This window comes from Eriocheir sinensis, unplaced genomic scaffold (assembly GCF_024679095.1).
Source record: "Eriocheir sinensis breed Jianghai 21 unplaced genomic scaffold, ASM2467909v1 Scaffold440, whole genome shotgun sequence".
NCBI classification, from domain to species: domain Eukaryota; kingdom Metazoa; phylum Arthropoda; class Malacostraca; order Decapoda; family Varunidae; genus Eriocheir; species Eriocheir sinensis.
The window spans coordinates 80,001-97,924 of NW_026111766.1; the positions used below are offsets into that span (position 1 = coordinate 80,001).

The 17,924-nt window shown below is 43.2% G+C and overlaps 1 protein-coding gene across 2 annotated transcripts in view; it reads right to left on the bottom strand.

Moving 5' to 3' along the window:
• LOC126992321 (uncharacterized) overlaps positions 1 to 17,924 on the bottom strand; it is a 59,429-nt gene that overhangs the window by 4,662 nt on the left and 36,843 nt on the right. The window contains exon 2 of one of the 2 annotated variants that reach the window (XM_050850994.1): positions 4,966 to 7,514. The exons of the other annotated variant lie outside the window; for it this stretch is intronic. Coding sequence (XP_050706951.1) covers positions 5,068 to 7,470 — 2,403 coding nt within the window. The 5' untranslated portion in view covers positions 7,471 to 7,514 and the 3' untranslated portion in view covers positions 4,966 to 5,067. Of the gene's footprint in view, positions 1 to 4,965; positions 7,515 to 17,924 lie in introns of those variants that run through there. 2 annotated transcript variants of the gene reach the window in all.

Here is a 17,924-nt window from a genome sequence, read left to right on the forward strand (position 1 = left end):
TTGTTATAAATCGTAGCAGAAATGACGAACTACCGATAGTAATACAAGGGCACAGGTAGGGTATTGTAACAGGTGTTTGCACTTAGGAGCTTGGGTCACGAACACAGGGAAAATGGAAGAGGTGAGACAGCTGCCTTCAACGCAAGGACAAAGTGTAATTAATAAATTCGCTGTATTTTGTGCTGTTAAGACAGAAATGCCCTTTTACTATAAACGTTGAGTGTTTGAGGCAGCTGTAACATCTGCCTTGCTTCACAGCAGTGACACATGGCTCACCAACGATTGCCAGACCATAACACGGCAGTACAACTTACTTGTTAAGTGTTTGTTACGGGTGAGACACAATACCAGCATTAGTTTACAGTGTATTGAGTCACGATTTTTTCCGTTTCACCGTGTATTAGCTGTACCGAGGAAACCTTTCTTCCGAACTAAATTGAGTATTCCAGTCCGAGAAGAAGCAATTCATTTCACCCATAACTTGTGTCAAGAGGCAGACACCCCAGGATATAGGCCCAGGTTATAGGGTTGGAGTACGACCCTAATGTGAACCCATTAGAGTGACTAATCGAGACAGTAGAAAACAAGACCGAGACATCGATCAAATATGTCACATATAGAACAGAACTCAGCCCAGAGCTACGTGTACATGATGTGCATTCCGGAAGAGTGTATGTACCAGATTATTTCAGGCAGGCATTCACAAGGATAAGGCTAATGTCTCATAATTTAACAATAGAAACAAGAAGACGGAACCGAGTGCCTCGAGAACATCGACTGGGTCAGTGTACCGCGGGTCAGGTACAAACGGAACGCCGCGTAATGCTGGAGTGTACACTGACGGGTCAAGCACGGCGCAGATTTTCCTGTTAAGACTTTGAGGAATTAAATGTTTTATGTTCAGATGAGGAACACCTAAGGGATATGTTTAAATATGCTTAGGAAGTTGGGGGAATATATAAAGACTAAGCATAAGTGGAAAAATATATACACAGCTATTTACTGTATTTGCAGAGGTTTAGTGGTCGCTGTGCCACGTGTTTTCTTTTTGGAGATTAAGATGTTTGTGTTACTGATGGTATATGTACAAGATTATTTACTTTCATAGTTATTGGAACATGTTTTAGCAAAGTGACCTGAACTGTGGGATGATATTTTTTTGCAGATAAATGGTCAATAAACATATCATCATCATCATCATCATCATCATCATCATCATCTCTCACACTGTTTCCTCCACCCATTTTACTTGTTCTCTGCCTTCTCACATCCTCTATTAGTGTGTATATATATATATATATATATATATATATATATATATATATATATATATATATATATATATATATATATATATATATATATATATATATATATATATATATATATATATATATATATATATATATATATATATATATATATATATATATATATATATATATATATATATATATATATATATATATATATATATATATATATATATATATATATATATATATATATATATATATATATATATATATATATACACACACACACACACACACACATATATATATATGCACACCACACATTCATACACAACATATACACCTTCTCTCTCTCTCTCTCTCAAATTTCTCTCTCTCTCACTCTACATCTTCGAGTCCTCTCTCTGGGGGATGGACCACAAATTCTCCCCAGGGAGTGACTCCTTCTGGCTGCTCGACACGAGAGGTGTCTTGATAACCTCGAACCTCTTCTTCTCAATTTCTGCAACATTCGCGGTCTTCGCTCTAATTTTCATTCTAGAACATCATCTCTCCTCTAAAATGCTCTCTACCTCTCTCTCCTCTCCTTACTCAACGACTCTCAGAGCTCTGAGGCTACTGACAGCAATCTCTACTCTGTCTCTCCTATTATCTCTATCCTAAATTTCAACTAAAGCTGGATGTTGCGCCTCTCTCTCTCTCTCTCTAGACACTCTCTCTGCTCCTCTCGTGCCCACAACTCTGACTCTTCTGCTCGTTTTCACTATCTGGCTAAGACTCTCATTGTCTCTATTACTAAATACATCTGTGCTGTCTCTCTCTTTCACTCAATCCCCTACCAACTATGTAAAAATTCTCTGACTATTCTGAATTTAAAGTGATACATCTGTACATCTCTCTCTCCTCGCTGAAATCTCCTCTCTCTCTCCTCTCCTAGAAGAGAATACAGACGTAAAGACACACGGACATTTAATACTTTGGCATTCATCCTCTTCACTGACCATCCTGGTAGAATGCTTCATAACTTTGTTATCCTCAACGACCCAGAGCAGTTGGTCCAGCACCCTACACGTATTCCTGACCGTCTGGAGATCGGCCCAACATCTCTAGACCTCCTTCCTTACCTCAAACCTTTTCTGCTGGTTCTGTCAAACTGTTCTTCCGTTGGGCCTCCTGATTTCCACAATTCCTATTTCTGCATTCTGTCCGCTCCTGTACATCCCCTTCTGACCCACCGAAGAGGCGATGCTTCTGGCATTTGCTTCAGCTCGGTGGGACGACCTGAGATGTACTTTTCCGATTTCCTGAAATGATTATTGCTTCCAGGATAGATCCCTGTGTGTGCTTCAGCGCATCACAGAGGTGATTGTCTCTGGAATGGAGTGCATACATTCTCGTTCTTCTCTACCTCACGCTAAAAAGCCTTAAGGTTTAATCACGCTTGTTCTCGTGCTGTCAATGATAGAGAGGTAGCTCACAAAAAGATACCAGAGCCTTCAAACTAATGCTAATTATGAACTTTACATTTCTGCCCGGAAATCGTGCCAAATCCTATTCTCCGACTAACCAAAATTCTTTCATTAATAGAAAATGTCAAAACCTTGTTTTCTCTAATTTCTTCCGTGACTTCTGGCATCCAGCCAAAAACATCTCCAACTTCACTTTCATCTTTCCCTCCACTCAGTCCTGACGGCAACACTGCTGTCTCTATCTATCTCTAAGGTTGAACTCTTCTCTCTCAAACTTTTTCTTAAAACTCCACTCTGACGATTCTGGCATATTCCTCCTACTCATCCCCCCTTCTGACCTCTTTATGCCTGTTATAAAAGATCTTCAAATGATGTTTTCTTTGGTAACCTCTTCTGGCCTCTCAATCTGAAGGCTTTATGGACCTGATGGAGTGCCTCCTATTGTCCTTAAAAAACTGTGCTCGTGCCGTCACCCTGCCTGGTCAAACTTCTTTCGCCTCTGCCTGTCAACATCTACCTTCTTCTTGCCGAAGTAGTGCTTTCACACAAAGCTCAATCAAGAAGGGTGACCGCCCAACTTTCAAATCACTGTCCCATGTTTTACTTTCTTGTTCATTCAAAAGCTTTTGAATCAATCCTCAACTGTAAGATCCAAAAGCACCTTCCACTTCTGACCTTCATCTTGATCGCCGTATGGGTTCCCAAGGGCGTTCACTGGTGATCTCCTAGCCTTCTTAACTCTGACTCCTCGGTCATCCTCTCTTAGCCGTTCTGGTGAAACTTTTGCTATTGCGCTGGACATATCAAAAGCTTTTGATAGGGTCTGGCACAAATCTTTTTGCTTTCTAAACTACCTCCCACGGTTTCCCTATCCTTCTCTCTGTACCTTTTATCTCCAGTTTCCTTTCTGACTGTTCGTCTCTGCTGTGGTAGATGGGTCGTTCTCCCCTAAATCTATTAACAGTAGTCCGACAGGGTTCTGTCCCATTCAATTTTTCTGTTGTTCATTGATGACCTTCTTCCAAAACGAACTGTCCTATCCATTCCTACGCTGATGATTCCACTCTGCATTATTCAACTTCTTTTTAATAGAAGACCCAATTTCAGAACTTAACGACTTCAAGGCTGGAGGCTGGGAACGTTGTAGCCTCAGACCTTACTATTATTTCCGATTGGGCAAGAAGAACTCAAGTCCTTCATCGGCTCTCTAAAACACAGTTTCTCCAATCTATCCACTCGACACAATCTTCCAAACAACTATCCCTATTCTTGACAACACCCAGCTATCACCTTCCTCAACACTAAACATCCTGGTCTATCCTTAACTCAAAATCTCAACTGGAAACTCATCTCATCTCATTGTTCAAGCTTTCTCGAGGCTGGGCGTTCTGTACCGTCTCTCGCCAGTTCTTCTCCCCCTGCACAGTTGCGCAGTCCATATACAGGGGCCTTGTCCGCCCTCGTATGGAGGTATGCATCTCATGTGGGGGGGCTCCACTCACACAGCTCTTCTGGAGGAGGAGGGTGCAAGGCTTTGTCCCATCAGCTCTCCTCCTCATAACAGGATAGTCTTCTACCTCTTAAATTCCGCCGCAAGTTGCCTCTTTCTTATCTTCTATCGACATTTCCACGCTGACTGCTCTTCGAACTTGCTGAATCGCATGTGCCTCCCTCCCGCGGTCAGTCTCTGCCAGCACTCGACTTTCACCAGCTCATCCCTATACTGTCCAAACCTCTTCATGCAAGAGAGTTAACCAGCATCTCACTCTCTTTCATCCCTCACGATGGCAAACTCTGGAAACAATCTTCCTTCATTCAGCATTTCCTTCTGCTCACGACTTGAACTTTTCAAGAGGAGGGCATTAGGACACCCTCCTCCCGAAACTGATTTATCTTCGGCCACCCTGGATTCTTTTAGACAAAGTGAGTAGCGGCTTTTTTTTATTAATGCTTTCACTTTTTGAGCCTTGAGCTATATATATATATTATATATATATATATATATATATATATATATATATAGAGAGAGAGAGAGAGAGAGAGAGAGAGAGAGAGAGAGAGAGAGAGAGAGAGAGAATATATATTGACTAGCGAGTATTATCATAGATTGTTTCAGAGACACTACGGGAGGTAGATGGATGAAAAGTTACATATTCGTATAGGTATATATGAATAGAATAGTCAGGTAATGACTTTAGAGAGATACCAGTAGATAAGACTGGTACATAGGTTGTGTTTTAGATATATAGATAGGTAGGTGTATAAAGAGAAAGATTTGGGCAAGCAGCGTTACATCTTGTTCCAGGCCATTGCAGTGTGAATGTGTATGGAAAGGAAAAGGCTTACCGGGGGCATTGCTGCAGCAGGTGAGCGGAGGTGGTGGATGGGTGAGGGTGTTTGTAGTGGTGCTTTATGTGCAGCGTCTTAACGGTGTGGTTAGTGAGGGCAGGGAACAAGACATCCCCCACCCCTACTGAATCCATTTCCAGATTTATGTAGATATTCTTGCGAGGGATGAGAGGCAGCAGGGCAGCGGCGACCTGCACTGTTCCGTCACTCACTGCAAGTCTCTCCGCAGGAAAGATGAAACTGAATATTCTTTTAAAGCTCCTCAATCGGGGAGAAATGTGATGCGCTATCCGCTTCATGGCGTCGTCACCGGCCTCAGTGTCTGCCAGCACAATTAACCAGTCATCTGTGTCCTTCACCCCAGTTTCGTGTATCAGGTCCACTGCTTCCTTTATCGCCATTTTCTTCGGCTTCTTCAGGCTGCTGAGAATTCCAAGGAGTTGGCAGAAAAGATTTCTGAGAAGTGGTAGATCCAGGTATTGTCCTTGCATGTAGCCTTGCAGCAAGCGGCGGATATCTCCCTGTTTGTACTTGTCGAGGCGCCCAATGATGCTGCGGGCCGCTAAATACTCTTGCATCCCTTTATGGGGAGCAGAGTATTTTTCTATTTCTTTGAAGCGTACCACTTCTCTCCGCAGGCAGAAGAAGGTAGAAAGTACTTCTTTGTTGCACTCGTCTCCGCAGATTGATTTCATACGGGACAGATTCTCATGGCTGAGATGAACGTTGCCGTGAAGGAGTTCTTGAAGTGACACTTCATAGATAAGTCTCAAAATGTCTGAAATTGTATCTTTAAGAAATCTTGCTTTTAGATGACCAGCCATTCTGTGGTGCAGCTTCTCTACACTCCAGTTGATGATGCCCTGGTACAATTTTGTCTGAGTTACTCTGGTCGTGAACATCTGTGGCTCCTCCATATACATGTACGAAAAGAACAAAAGGTTTATTGGGAGACGGAAGGGCTCCCGCCAGTAAATCTTTTGCAGTACCTGCCTGAGGCGGTCAGTGTCTACGGGCTTGCCTGAACACCTGCTCAGATGATCTGTGTGCCTCAAGACAAAATCTACTCTCTCCTCAATGGCTATGCCCTCGATTCTCGTGTGGGAAATCTTAAAGTTTTGCGGCGTTTTCGCCATCATGCTCATCAGACCCTCAGGGCGCGAAGTGCAGACCACTGTGAAGGTAGGGCAGTCTTTCCCGTGGCTCATTATATCTGAAATGAGCTGACGGGAGGACTCGGTCTCTTCATCTAGACCATCAACAGCAATCAAAATTTTACACTTTTTCAGGAGGGGCAGCAGGAGGTCTCTGTACTTGAAGGAGGCATCAGGCATGACTTTGGCTACAAAATTTTCAAAGGTGGAGCTGGTCTCGTGGCGGCACACGACCCACAGGAGAAGATCAAAGTGCTGGAGGCCTTCCATGCGGCGATGAGGCTGTTCCTTGAGCCACTCGGCGAGCAGGAAGGTCAAGAGCGTTGTCTTACCGCTGCCAGCGTCTCCCTCGATACGCATGAGGTGTGGGGATGCAGGCGACCTTCCTTCTTGTGTTAGAGTCATCAGCTTCAAATGGTCAACTGCTTTCTCGTTTTCTCCTTCCTTAACGATGATTCTGGAAAAAATATCATGCACTTCCACCTGGGTGTCTGCGGCACAACTCAGGAAGTCCAGTGGGTTAAGGAATTTGGCAGCGTCTAATCTCACTCTGATTTCTTCGTTAGTCTCTGTTTTGAAATCTGGCAACATCTTTTCCGCTGATCTTTGTAGTATTTCCTTTCTGCTAATGTGCTCTTTCACGACATCTTCCACAGCCCTGCTTACCTCGTCCTTCTTCACTGAGAGCTCACTGTCGTCCCTTATGTATCTTTCCTTCGTGGCTTCCAGAGCCTTGGAAAAGAGATCCTTGATTTTTCTAACTTCACCAAGGTATTCCTGCTCACTCATTGCAGGCTTTTCGTGCACAACATCATTTCTAAGGTTTTTTATTTTTGTGATTAAGAATTCCATTTCACTGCTTTCTTCTGTCCACGTGTCTTGGTCCATTTCTGCAATGTTCTCACACGCCACTTTGATGGCTTTGTATAGAAGGGTAATGTCAAAAGCACCGCAGGACGGGTCACTTTTGATCTGACTCTGATCTGTCTTGTTGAACTGTTTTTTCAACACCTTGTCCAAGTCGTAGGAGCTGGCAGGGTGTTGCTTTAGGTATTTTAGAATCATCTTGTTGAAGTTGGCCGTCGAGCTATAAGGAAGGCTCTTCAGGTACTCGTCGAGGGGGACATCGTCGGGCTTGCCGTTAGTCCCACACAGAAGGGTGTACCTCAACACAGCCTCGCCGGCCGTCTCCAGGATGCGCAACAATTTCAAGCGGAAACAGTCACTTTGCTCGAAGGCCATTGTTAGAGGCTGGCTTCGGGCTGGCGGACGACAGTTCCCGTAATCTGAAAGGAAGAATGTCTTTCAAAATCGACGAGCATTGAAGTGCTGAAAACTGGTGTGTGATATGTAGCGCGATAAGGCTGGCACCCTTTCGGCTATGTGCCACCTGGCAATGTGTAAAAGTCAGGTAACCACTGTGTGTGTGTGTGTGTGTGTAGGTCTGTGTCACTTTATCTCTTGACTGAATACTGGGGTGCCAAAGTGGCCAGTTGCCTCACTGTCGTGCTGGCATCCCGTACTGGCCGAGCTACTGGGTTGACCCCAAACTGGCTCGGGCTATTTGACTGTACTCACTTCACACAGTGAGCCGTCAGCCGACGCTTGTCAAGGTCCGTGGATCGAGACGCACACGATGGGAAAAAGTCAAGATCTGAACTCTACTCTAAGTATCAACAAAGCAAAGGTGTGATCACGGTCTTTATCTGACCCCGGCCACCGAGGCATTCACACTCCTCTTTAGACTGTGATATACGGTAATCATATTTATGAGGTAATGCCGAAAAGCTGTGCTGCGCGTTGGTGTTTTTTTGTGACCTGAATTTGCTGATAGTTGGTTTCATAAATTATTTTCACACGCCCATTGAATACACACATGCTCCTCACAAACGCACCTGAACACGGTCTACATAAACCAGCCACACATTTATTAAGACAAATCAAGTAATTATAATCTGTACATGCATATTTGAACGCAGGCTGGAGCATGTAGGTGCAGTGGGTGGCCTGCTCGGGGTGGGAGTCAGATTAGGACACATGCCAGGTACAAGTCAGGTCACCCGTCAGGTGCACTGACCCTCGGGCTTCACCTGTCTCCATCCTCACCAGCTCACATCTAAATAACTGCACATTCTTATAGAAGCCGTGAGTATTTCTTAATTAAAAGCTCAGTTGGACAGATCGATGTTATTATTATTAACTTTTTTTTTCAAGAATACTATTATTGCTTATATTTTGATATTGTCATTTAATGTTTTTCTTTTTCCTTTTTCCTTTTACTTTTTCTGTTAGTTACTGGAGCCAAAGGTACAGTGAAATGGATAGAATCAATAGGAGGGTAGTTGAGAAAGCAAAAGCTTGTGCCAGACTGTTAAAAAAAAAAAGCTTTCGAGACATATAATGCAACAGTTAATGCTTCACTGAAACGGCTAAAAAAAGACGACCAGGAGTAGGTTAGGAAGGCGAGGAGATACCAAGTAGAACGCCTCCCGCAGAACCCATACTGGCGATCAGAAAGATGGTCAAAAATGGATAGATACTTAAAAAACTTCCGGTTAAGGGTATTTCAAAGGCTTTACAAAGACAGGATAGTAAAGCCATAGGACGGTAGTTTGAGGGATTGGAACGGTCACCCTTCTTGGGCACAGGCTGTATGTAGGAGTACTTCCAGCAGGAAGGAAAGGTAGATGTTGAAAGGCAGGGACGAGTTTGACCAGGCAGGGTGTCAGCACGGAAGCAGATTTTTTTAAGGACAATAGGAGGCACCCGAAAGGGCATAGAATAATCGTTCTTAAGAATCTTAATAGCAGGCACAGTGAAGTCAGAGAGGGGATGCGTGGCATGAATATGGCCAGAATCGTCCTGGGTGGAGTTTTTAGAGAAAATCTGAGCGAATAGTTCAGCATTAGAGATAGATGTGACGGCGGTACTGCCATCAGGATTAGGAAGAGGAGGGAAAGATGAAGAAGTGAAAGTGCTTGAGATATTTTTGGCTTAGTGCCCAAAGTCCCTGGAAGAATTAGAAAAATCAAAGTGTTGACATTTAGTGTGAATGAAATAGTTTTTGGTGAGTCGAATAATACATTTGGCACGATATCCGTCAGAAATGATACGGTCGTGATTACAAGAGTGAAAAGGCTTTGGTACCTTTCTTGAACTGCCTCTATATCATTGTTAGCACGAGAACAAGCTTGATTGAACCTTAAAGTTGTAGGCTCGTTCACCAATCTGGTCAGTGAAAGAAAATGAAAGCCAAAGCTGGTGGTGAACCTTGAAATCTCCTAAGATGCAGATTTCAGCAAAGGGAGAGTTACTCAAGATGTGCTCCACTTTAGAGTTGAAAAGGACAGAGAACTATACATAGTTAGTATAGTTAGGTGATAGATAAACAGCACAGATGTACTTAGTAAGAGAATGACAATGAGGTTTTAGCCAGATGATGAAAATTCAGAAGAGTTAAGGTCGTGGGCACGAAAGCAAGTGATGTCGTTGCGTACGTAGACGCAACATCCAATTTTGGATTGAAATTTATGATAGAGATAGTAGGAGGGAGCAGAGTAGAGATTACTACCAGTAGCCATAGAAACCAGTGTTTCGGTTAGTAAAAGACGGTGAGGTTTAGAGGAGGAGAGATGGAGTTTAACAGAATGGAAATTAAAAGGAAGACCGCGAATCTTGCAGTTAATAAAAAAAATAAAAAATTGAGAAGGTATCAAGACACCTCTCAGGTCGAAAGCTAAATGTGGAGTCCGCTCTTGGAGCATATGTGGTCCCCCCCACCTCCCCAGCAATGCATCGATTAGACATATTATTTTTTTTTATTCTTTTTCGGAAGTGGTGTGTGTGTGTGTGTGTGTGCACCCTTTATGTAGTGTGGTGTGGAAAGTAAGATAATCTGTTTTTAGAGAGCAAGGTGGACTACTTTTTAGCGAGACGCACAAGGTGACACGCGAAGAATGATGGTTATTCTTTGCTGCTCTGATTACAGATGTAAATGTGTTTCAATTTATCATGAATGTGGACTCCTAAGTTAGTTGGAAATTTGCATAAAGCTTCTGTAAATCATTTTTATATTTAATTGATTTCTTTATTGCTCATATTATATATCCTTTTCCTAAATGTTTTCTTGACCTACGTTTTCTTTAACGGGAAAATATTTTTTATAAAATATTATAAAATTTCTCATGTATTCATCAAAATCTTCATTAACATTTAAACCCGTTACATGCAAGTGCCATCAATAGTTAATTAAGTCTTCTTTAAACTTACTCACAGAATCATCAGCAAATATCCGCTTTTTTATATTGACATTGAAATAATGACTATTGTTAGGCACACGAAAAGAGGAGAACACTGGGAAATGATCACTCACTGAGGAGTAAAACATGCCACTAGCTTACTCTAGTTACTCTAAATGCTTTAGTTATGTTAGTAAAAAATAACGGGAGTAGATAAGTTTAATGAAGACTTGAACACCAGCCTGATTGTCGTTTTTTTTTTTTTTTACGTTGATTGCTGCCTGTGCATAGGGCATCTTCTTGGGGCTGATGGTCGGGGTCGGGGCTTCTTTCAGTCTGCCTGATGGTGATGTCACACCCCGTTGGCGCGCAGGCGAGTGTTTATGGTGGCGCCATCTTGCATCAGGCTCATGCTGCCCCCGGAACTCGTTCTTGATTCGGGACGGCTTCTCTCTAGAGTAGGTTTTGGGTGGTCTGGTTCAGAGAGGGGTTGGTTTAGTTTCTCCACTCGGCGGTGACTGAGTGATCCGGTGGTAGCGTGATGCGTTCCGGCCCGCGTCGTCCATCACGCGGTGAATGTGGGCCCAGTACGCTACCACCTGCACCTACCTACCACCTGCACAAATTGATATTAAAGTCACCCTTAATGCAGCACTATAGAACATCAATCCCGGCTGTTATGGTTTCTAACATGGTTTCAAGTGATGCTGTGAACTTAGCATTTTTTTTACAGCTGAGGAGGCAGATCAAATGTGAGGAAAATAAAGTGTGAGGAAAATATGACCCCACCGATTGCTGCTTCTTTACAAGTGAGTAGTAAGGAGTGGCCAAAAGAGAGGTCAATTTCGGGTGGAGAGGTGTCTTGATACTCTCCTCTTGAAAGAGGATAAGTCATAGGCAAGAAGGCAGGCAAACGCAACAATAGTATAGTGCTACATACAACACAGATCAAGTAACTCCGACTAAGACTTCACCTGTGTGTTTCATGAAGCGATACTGTGCCAGCTCAAATTCTTCGGCCTCATTTACGAGTCCCGCTCGCTTGATTCAGGCAAGTGAAGCCACACCCAACAAACGCAGTGAATATCCTGTTACCAATGGCTTTGTCCATGGTGCCAGTTTGTAACGTGCTGAATGTGTAACGATACTTATTTGAGTGAGTGTACAACTGCTCAAAGTACTCAGCCCAGCGAGCCCTCTGCCCATGCATTTCCGACACGAGGCAGCCATCAGCTGTTCGGATAGCGCTCACCTGGAAGGGGGACTTGGAGCGGAGTTTTTTCAGGGCTCGGTAAGCAGGTTGAAGGTCATTCGCATTTAAATGGCCCTTGACTTCCTCAGCGAGACCCCTGATAGACCTCTCCTTGTTTCTCCTCAGGAGACCTCTATTCCTACGCAACAGAGCCCTGTATTGGTCCCGGTTCCCAGGAAGTCTGTCAGCGCTACTCTCTTCAATATTCTCCAGCGTCTCTGCCGAGGCAAAGCCACTCCTAGATCTTGGGCGCTCTCCAATGCACTCCTTGGCAGCTTGAAGAATCTCACGTTTGAAGATATCCCACAGTTCTACAGGGTGCTCAAGGGTGTTGAGCACATCGAATCGATTTGAGACTGTCTCTGCCGCGCTTTACTTCCAACTCGGCTAGTCTTAATGTAAATATTGTGTCTTGGACTCATCTATCCAAACACTTAGCTCGATGAACGATGACTTGAAACGCTCAAACGCCTTGTTATGGGAAATTGTGACATCATTCCCCGCTCTCCCTGCTCCTACTCCCTACTCCTCAACCTCGTACTCTGACATTCTGACCCAATCATATACCTCATCCTCCAACTCTTCCTCGCCTGAACCTGCCTCCACCCTCCCATCCACCTCACTTCCTACCTCATCCACCTCCATCCCTACCTGCTCTAAAGTAGACCTCACTACCACTAACTCTTCTCTTGCTCTCCCTTCCTCTCCCTCCTTCACAACTCCATCACCACTCCATCTTTCCCTTCCACATCCAACACGACCTCCACCTACTCCATCACTTCTGATACCACATCGAACGCCTCCCTCAACACCTCATCACCCACCCTTCCCCAACCATCCACTACTGTCACTACCACCACCTCAAAACCAACCTTCGCCCACCCTCCCTGATGTACCTCACGCCCGTCCAAAAGAACTCACAAGACCATTCTCCCAGCTGTCATTTGTACGAGCCAGATGCTATTTCCTGGCATGATATATATATATATATATATATATATATATATATATATATATATATATATATAGATATATATATATATATATATATATATATTATATATATATATATATATATATATATATATATATATATATATATATATATATATATATATATATATATATATATATAAAAAAAAAAAAAAACATGGGGCAGGAAAAGTACTGAGTACTGGAACGCACTGGATATGCCGAGGTACTGCAGTACCATGTAACATATATATATATATATATATATATATATATATATATATATATATATATATATATATATATATATATATATATATATATATATATATATATATCCATGCCAGGAAATAGCATCTGGCTCGTACAAATGACAGCTGGGGAGAGAGAGAGAGAGAGAGAGAGAGAGAGAGAGAGAGAGAGAGAGAGAGAGAGAGAGAGATTTACATAGATTTACATAGAAAATCAGACCACACAGACCCCATGGTCCAGACTAGGTGGTCTGTCCTTAAACCTAAGTGATTTTACATTAATCAGATGGTTCCAAAACGTTGCTCTTCTACTCTAGTTAATATTAAGTTCAAGGAAGTGACGGTCGAGCTTGTTTTTAAAGGAGTCAATCGTGTTACACTGGACCACTGATGGTGGGAGCTTATTCCATTCTCGCACTACAACGTTGGTGAAGAAAAATTTGGTGCTGTCTGAATTTACTTGTCTACATTTGAGTTTTGTGCCATTGTTCCTCGTTCGCAAAGTGTCATCGATCATAAACAATTTTGTTCTGTCTACATTCGTGAAACCATTAAGTATTTTAAAACATTCGATCAGTTTTCCTCGGAGGCGACGTTTCTCAAGAGAGAACATGTTAAGGGTTGTAAGCCTTTCTTCGTAAGATTTGTTGCGCAAGGAAGGGATCATTTTTGTTGCTCGACGCTGAACACCTTCTAGTTTAGCAATGTCCTTTGCATGGTGGGGAGACCAAAACTGTACCGCATATTCCAAGTGGGGTCTGACTAAACTATTGTAGAGCGGAAGTATTACATCTTTATTTTTGAATAAAAAGTTTCTTTTAATGGAGCCCAACATTCTGTTCGCTTTATTTGCTGCATCGATGCATTGATGTGAAAATTTGAGGTTTGACGCGATTTTAATCCCCAGGTCCTTAACGCATTGAACACTTGTGAGTTTAACGCCGCCCATTTCGTAATCGAACTTCTTATTTTTTGTTCCAACTTGAAGGACCTGGCACTTGCCTACGTTAAAGGGCATCTCCCATTTATCCGACCAAGCTGAAATTTTGTGCAAATCCTCTTCGAGGCTTTGCCTGTCTTCGTCAGTGAGAACCGAGTTACCAATCTTTGTGTCGTCTGCAAATTTACTAATGCGATTATTGAGTCCAACATCCACGTCGTTGATGTAAATAATGAAGAGCACTGGGCCGAGAACCGAGCCCTGAGGGACGCCACTAGTGACCGGCGCCCACTCTGAGTTAAATCCGTCAATCACAACTCTTTTTTGTCTGTTGCTCAACCAATTCGCGATCCATTGGTTTACTTGACCGTCAATGCCTATTTGCTTTAATTTATAAAATAATTTATGATATGGGACTTTATCAAACGCATTCTGGAAATCAAGATAGACTACGTCCACTGATTTGGTTACGTCATAAATTGAGAAGAGATCGTTAATGAGTTAATGAGTGGCTTTCGAGGTAACTCACAATTTTGTCTCTAATTATGCTCTCGAGTAGCTTACCTACAATTGAAGTTAGAGTAATGGGTCGGTAGTTACCTGGTATTTTTCTGTCTCCTTTCTTAAAAATCGGTGTCACGTTAGCCTTTTTCCAATCCGAAGGGACGATGCCTTGTCGCAAGGACATATTGAATACGGTTGTGAGGGAGGAGAGTATTTCGCTCTTTGCTTCTTTAAGCAGTATAGGATATACTTTGTCGGGTCCGGGACTTTTATTTGTTTTAAGTGAATGGAGAGCTTTAAAGACTTCATCGGTTGTTATTTCAAAATTAGGCAATGCATGCTCGAGATTTACAATAGTACTGGTGTTGTTGGTAGCGAGAGGAAGACTGTTAGTATTAAACACCGAGGAAAAGTAATTGTTTAAGAGGTTTGCAATGTGTTGGCTGTCAGTCACTAGTGCACCGTCGCTGTTTGTTAAAGTTCCAATACCACTTTTGATCGCCTTTCTGTTGTTTATGTAACTGAAGAAAGATTTCGGATTATTTTTACAGTTGACTGCAATATTTTCTTCATATCTACGCTTTGCCTGACCTACTAGTCTTTTTACTCGTCGCCTGGCATCATTATAAAGACTAATGTTTTCGGGCGTGCTTTGTTCTTTCTTTAACCTGTAAAACAATTTTGTCTCATTGACTGATTGTTTAATTTCGCTATTAAACCACGGTGGGCTTTTATTAGTGTTAATTCGCTTCTCGCACAAGGGGACGAATGTGTTCTGCTGAGTGAGTAAGTGATTTTTAAGGCTTAGCCAGGCTTCATCTACGTTGCCGTCATCTGATAGTTGTATTTCTGTTAGTTTTTGTCGGATTTCTACGAAGTTAGCTCTTTTGAAACTGGGCACCTTTACTTTATTTTCAGTCACTGATGATTGAGCTCTAATGTCGACGCGCACTAATTTATGATCGCAAGAACCGAGGTGTTCTCCTGCCGTGACACTACTGACTAGGTTATCTTGAGTCGTTATAACAAGGTCGAGTATATTATTTTGTCGAGTTGGCTCAGAAACCATTTAGCTTAGATAATTTTCTTCTAGAAACTCGATCAATCTATGTGACTCGCCTTCTGTACCTGACAGTGTCGCCCAGTCGATATGGGGGAGGTTAAAGTCTCCTAATATCAGTGAGTCGTTGTTATTTAGTGACTGCCTTAAGACGTTGTACATTTCAAGGTCGTCATCGAGTGATTGCCCGGGAGGTCTGTAGGTGACAGATATATTTAAATTGACTTTTGCAATGTTTACTTGCACGCACAAATGTTCAACGTTACTGTTTCCTGGTGTTTTGACAGTGGGTTGCAAATAGCTTTTGACATAAAGGGCGACGCCACCGCCTCTACGGATTACACGATCTTTGTTGAAGAGTCTGTAGCCATCTATGTTGTATTCGGAACTTAAATCAATATTTGTGGTGTCGATAAATGTTTCGGTTATAGCAATTATGACAAAATTTTCTGTTAGAGCAAGACGTCTCAGTTCATCAAATTTGTTTCTTAGGCTATAAGCATTGAAACTAAGGATTTTTAAATTATCTAGATGCTTGGTAATAGAGGTGGTGGTACTTGCGGGATCACGGTTACGGGTTTGCTGCGATGCACGGCGTCTATTTACACGGGCGGGGTGGAGGGACGTGGCTGTGACTCGTTTTTTGCTCGGATGACACGTACTGCGTCGTTGAGGAGCCTTCCGAATCTGGCTGCCCCGATGGGAGAAAGGTGCAATCCGTCCCTGTGGAAGAGCTCACTTTGTCCATGGAAATTGTCCCATGCGTTGAAGAACTCCACGTCAAGCTCCCTACAGAGAGTCTGTAAGCGGTTGTTTAGGCTGAAGGCCTTACTGAAAAAGTCGCTTTCCGCCCAAGTCCGTGGTAGAACTCCTGAAATCAAAATGTTAGGGGATTTATACTTATATTGCTGGATGAGCCTACGGTACTTCTCCAGGAGTTCCTCAGACCGGGTCGTGGTGACGTCGTTCGTACTTGTGTGAATAACAAATAGTGATTCATTAGTAGCCTGGGGGGAGATCTCCTCAAGAGCAGCAGTTATATCGTCGATCCCAGCACCAGGATAGCAATAGTTCCGTCTTCGACGAGAAACTCTGCCGCAGAATTCAACGACCTGCTGGCGAATCATGGAGTCACCCACCAGGAGGGTGCTCTCCTGCTCGTCCTCCTCCTCCAGAATGGCAAACCTGTTGAAGCAATGAACAGGATAAATCGCTTGTCTGGCTGGTTTGGCTCCTCCATTCACGACGGTGAAGCCATCATGGGCGGTGCCACTAGCATCCTCCCGTTGCGGGGTGTTGTCCGCTGGTGTCAACGGTACCGCTGAGGGCAAGGGGGCGGTTGGAGAAGGGTTTGGCACCACAGCAACGTTAGCCTGGATGAATTCCTGCAAGGAGGCAACAGTGCGAGAAAGCTCTATTATTTTATTCTGACCTGCATCCATCTTCTCTTCTTGCTCCTGCAGTCTTGTCTCGAGATGCTGCCTGGTGAGAGAAAGCTCTATTATTTTATTCTGGCCTTCTTCCATCTTCTCTTCCTGCTCCTGCAGTCTTGTCTCGAGATGCTGCCTGGAGAGACACAGTCAACAGACAGCAGAACGCCCTGTAAAAAAGTGAGCTGAGAAGCTACCGTTACAAGTACTGCACTTCTTTTTTTTTTTTTTTTTTTTTACAGCAAAGGAGACAGCTTAAGGGCACAAAAAAGTAAACATTAATAAAAAAAAGCCCGCTACTCGCTGCCCCTAAAAAGAATCCAAAGAGGTGGCCGAAAGATAGGTCAGTTTCGGGAGGAGAGGTGTCCTGATACCCTCCTCTTGAAAGAGTTCAAGTCGTAGGCAGGAGGAAATACAGATGAAGGAAGATTGTTTCAGAGTTTACCAGCGTGAGGGATGAAAGAGTGAAGATGCTGGTTAACTCTTGCATAAGGGGTTTGGACAGTATAGGGATGAGCATGAGTAGAAAGTCGAGTACAGCGGGGCTGCGGGAGGGGGGGAGGCATGCAGTTAGCAAGTTCAGAAGAGCAGTCAGCGTGGAAATATCGATAGAAGATAGAAAGAGAGGCAACATTGCGGCGGAATTTAAGAGGTAGAAGACTATCAGTATGAGGAGGAGAGCTGATGAGACGAAGAGCCTTTGCCTCCACTCTGTCCAGAAGAGCTGTGTGAGTGGAGCCCCCCCACACATGAGATGCATACTCCATACGAGGGCGGACAAGGCCCCTGTATATGGACAGCAACTGTGCAGTGGAGAAGAACTGGCGGAGACGTTACAGAACGCCCAGCCTCGAGGAAGCTGATTTAGTAAGAGATGAGATATGAAGTTTCCAGTTGAGATTTTGAGTTAAGGATAGACCGAGTATGTTTAGTGTTGAGGAAGGTGATAGCTGGGTGTTGTCAAATAATAGGGGATAGTTGTTTGGAAGATTGTGTCGAGTGGATAGGTGGAGAAACTGTGTTTTTGAGGCGTTGAAGGACACCAGGTT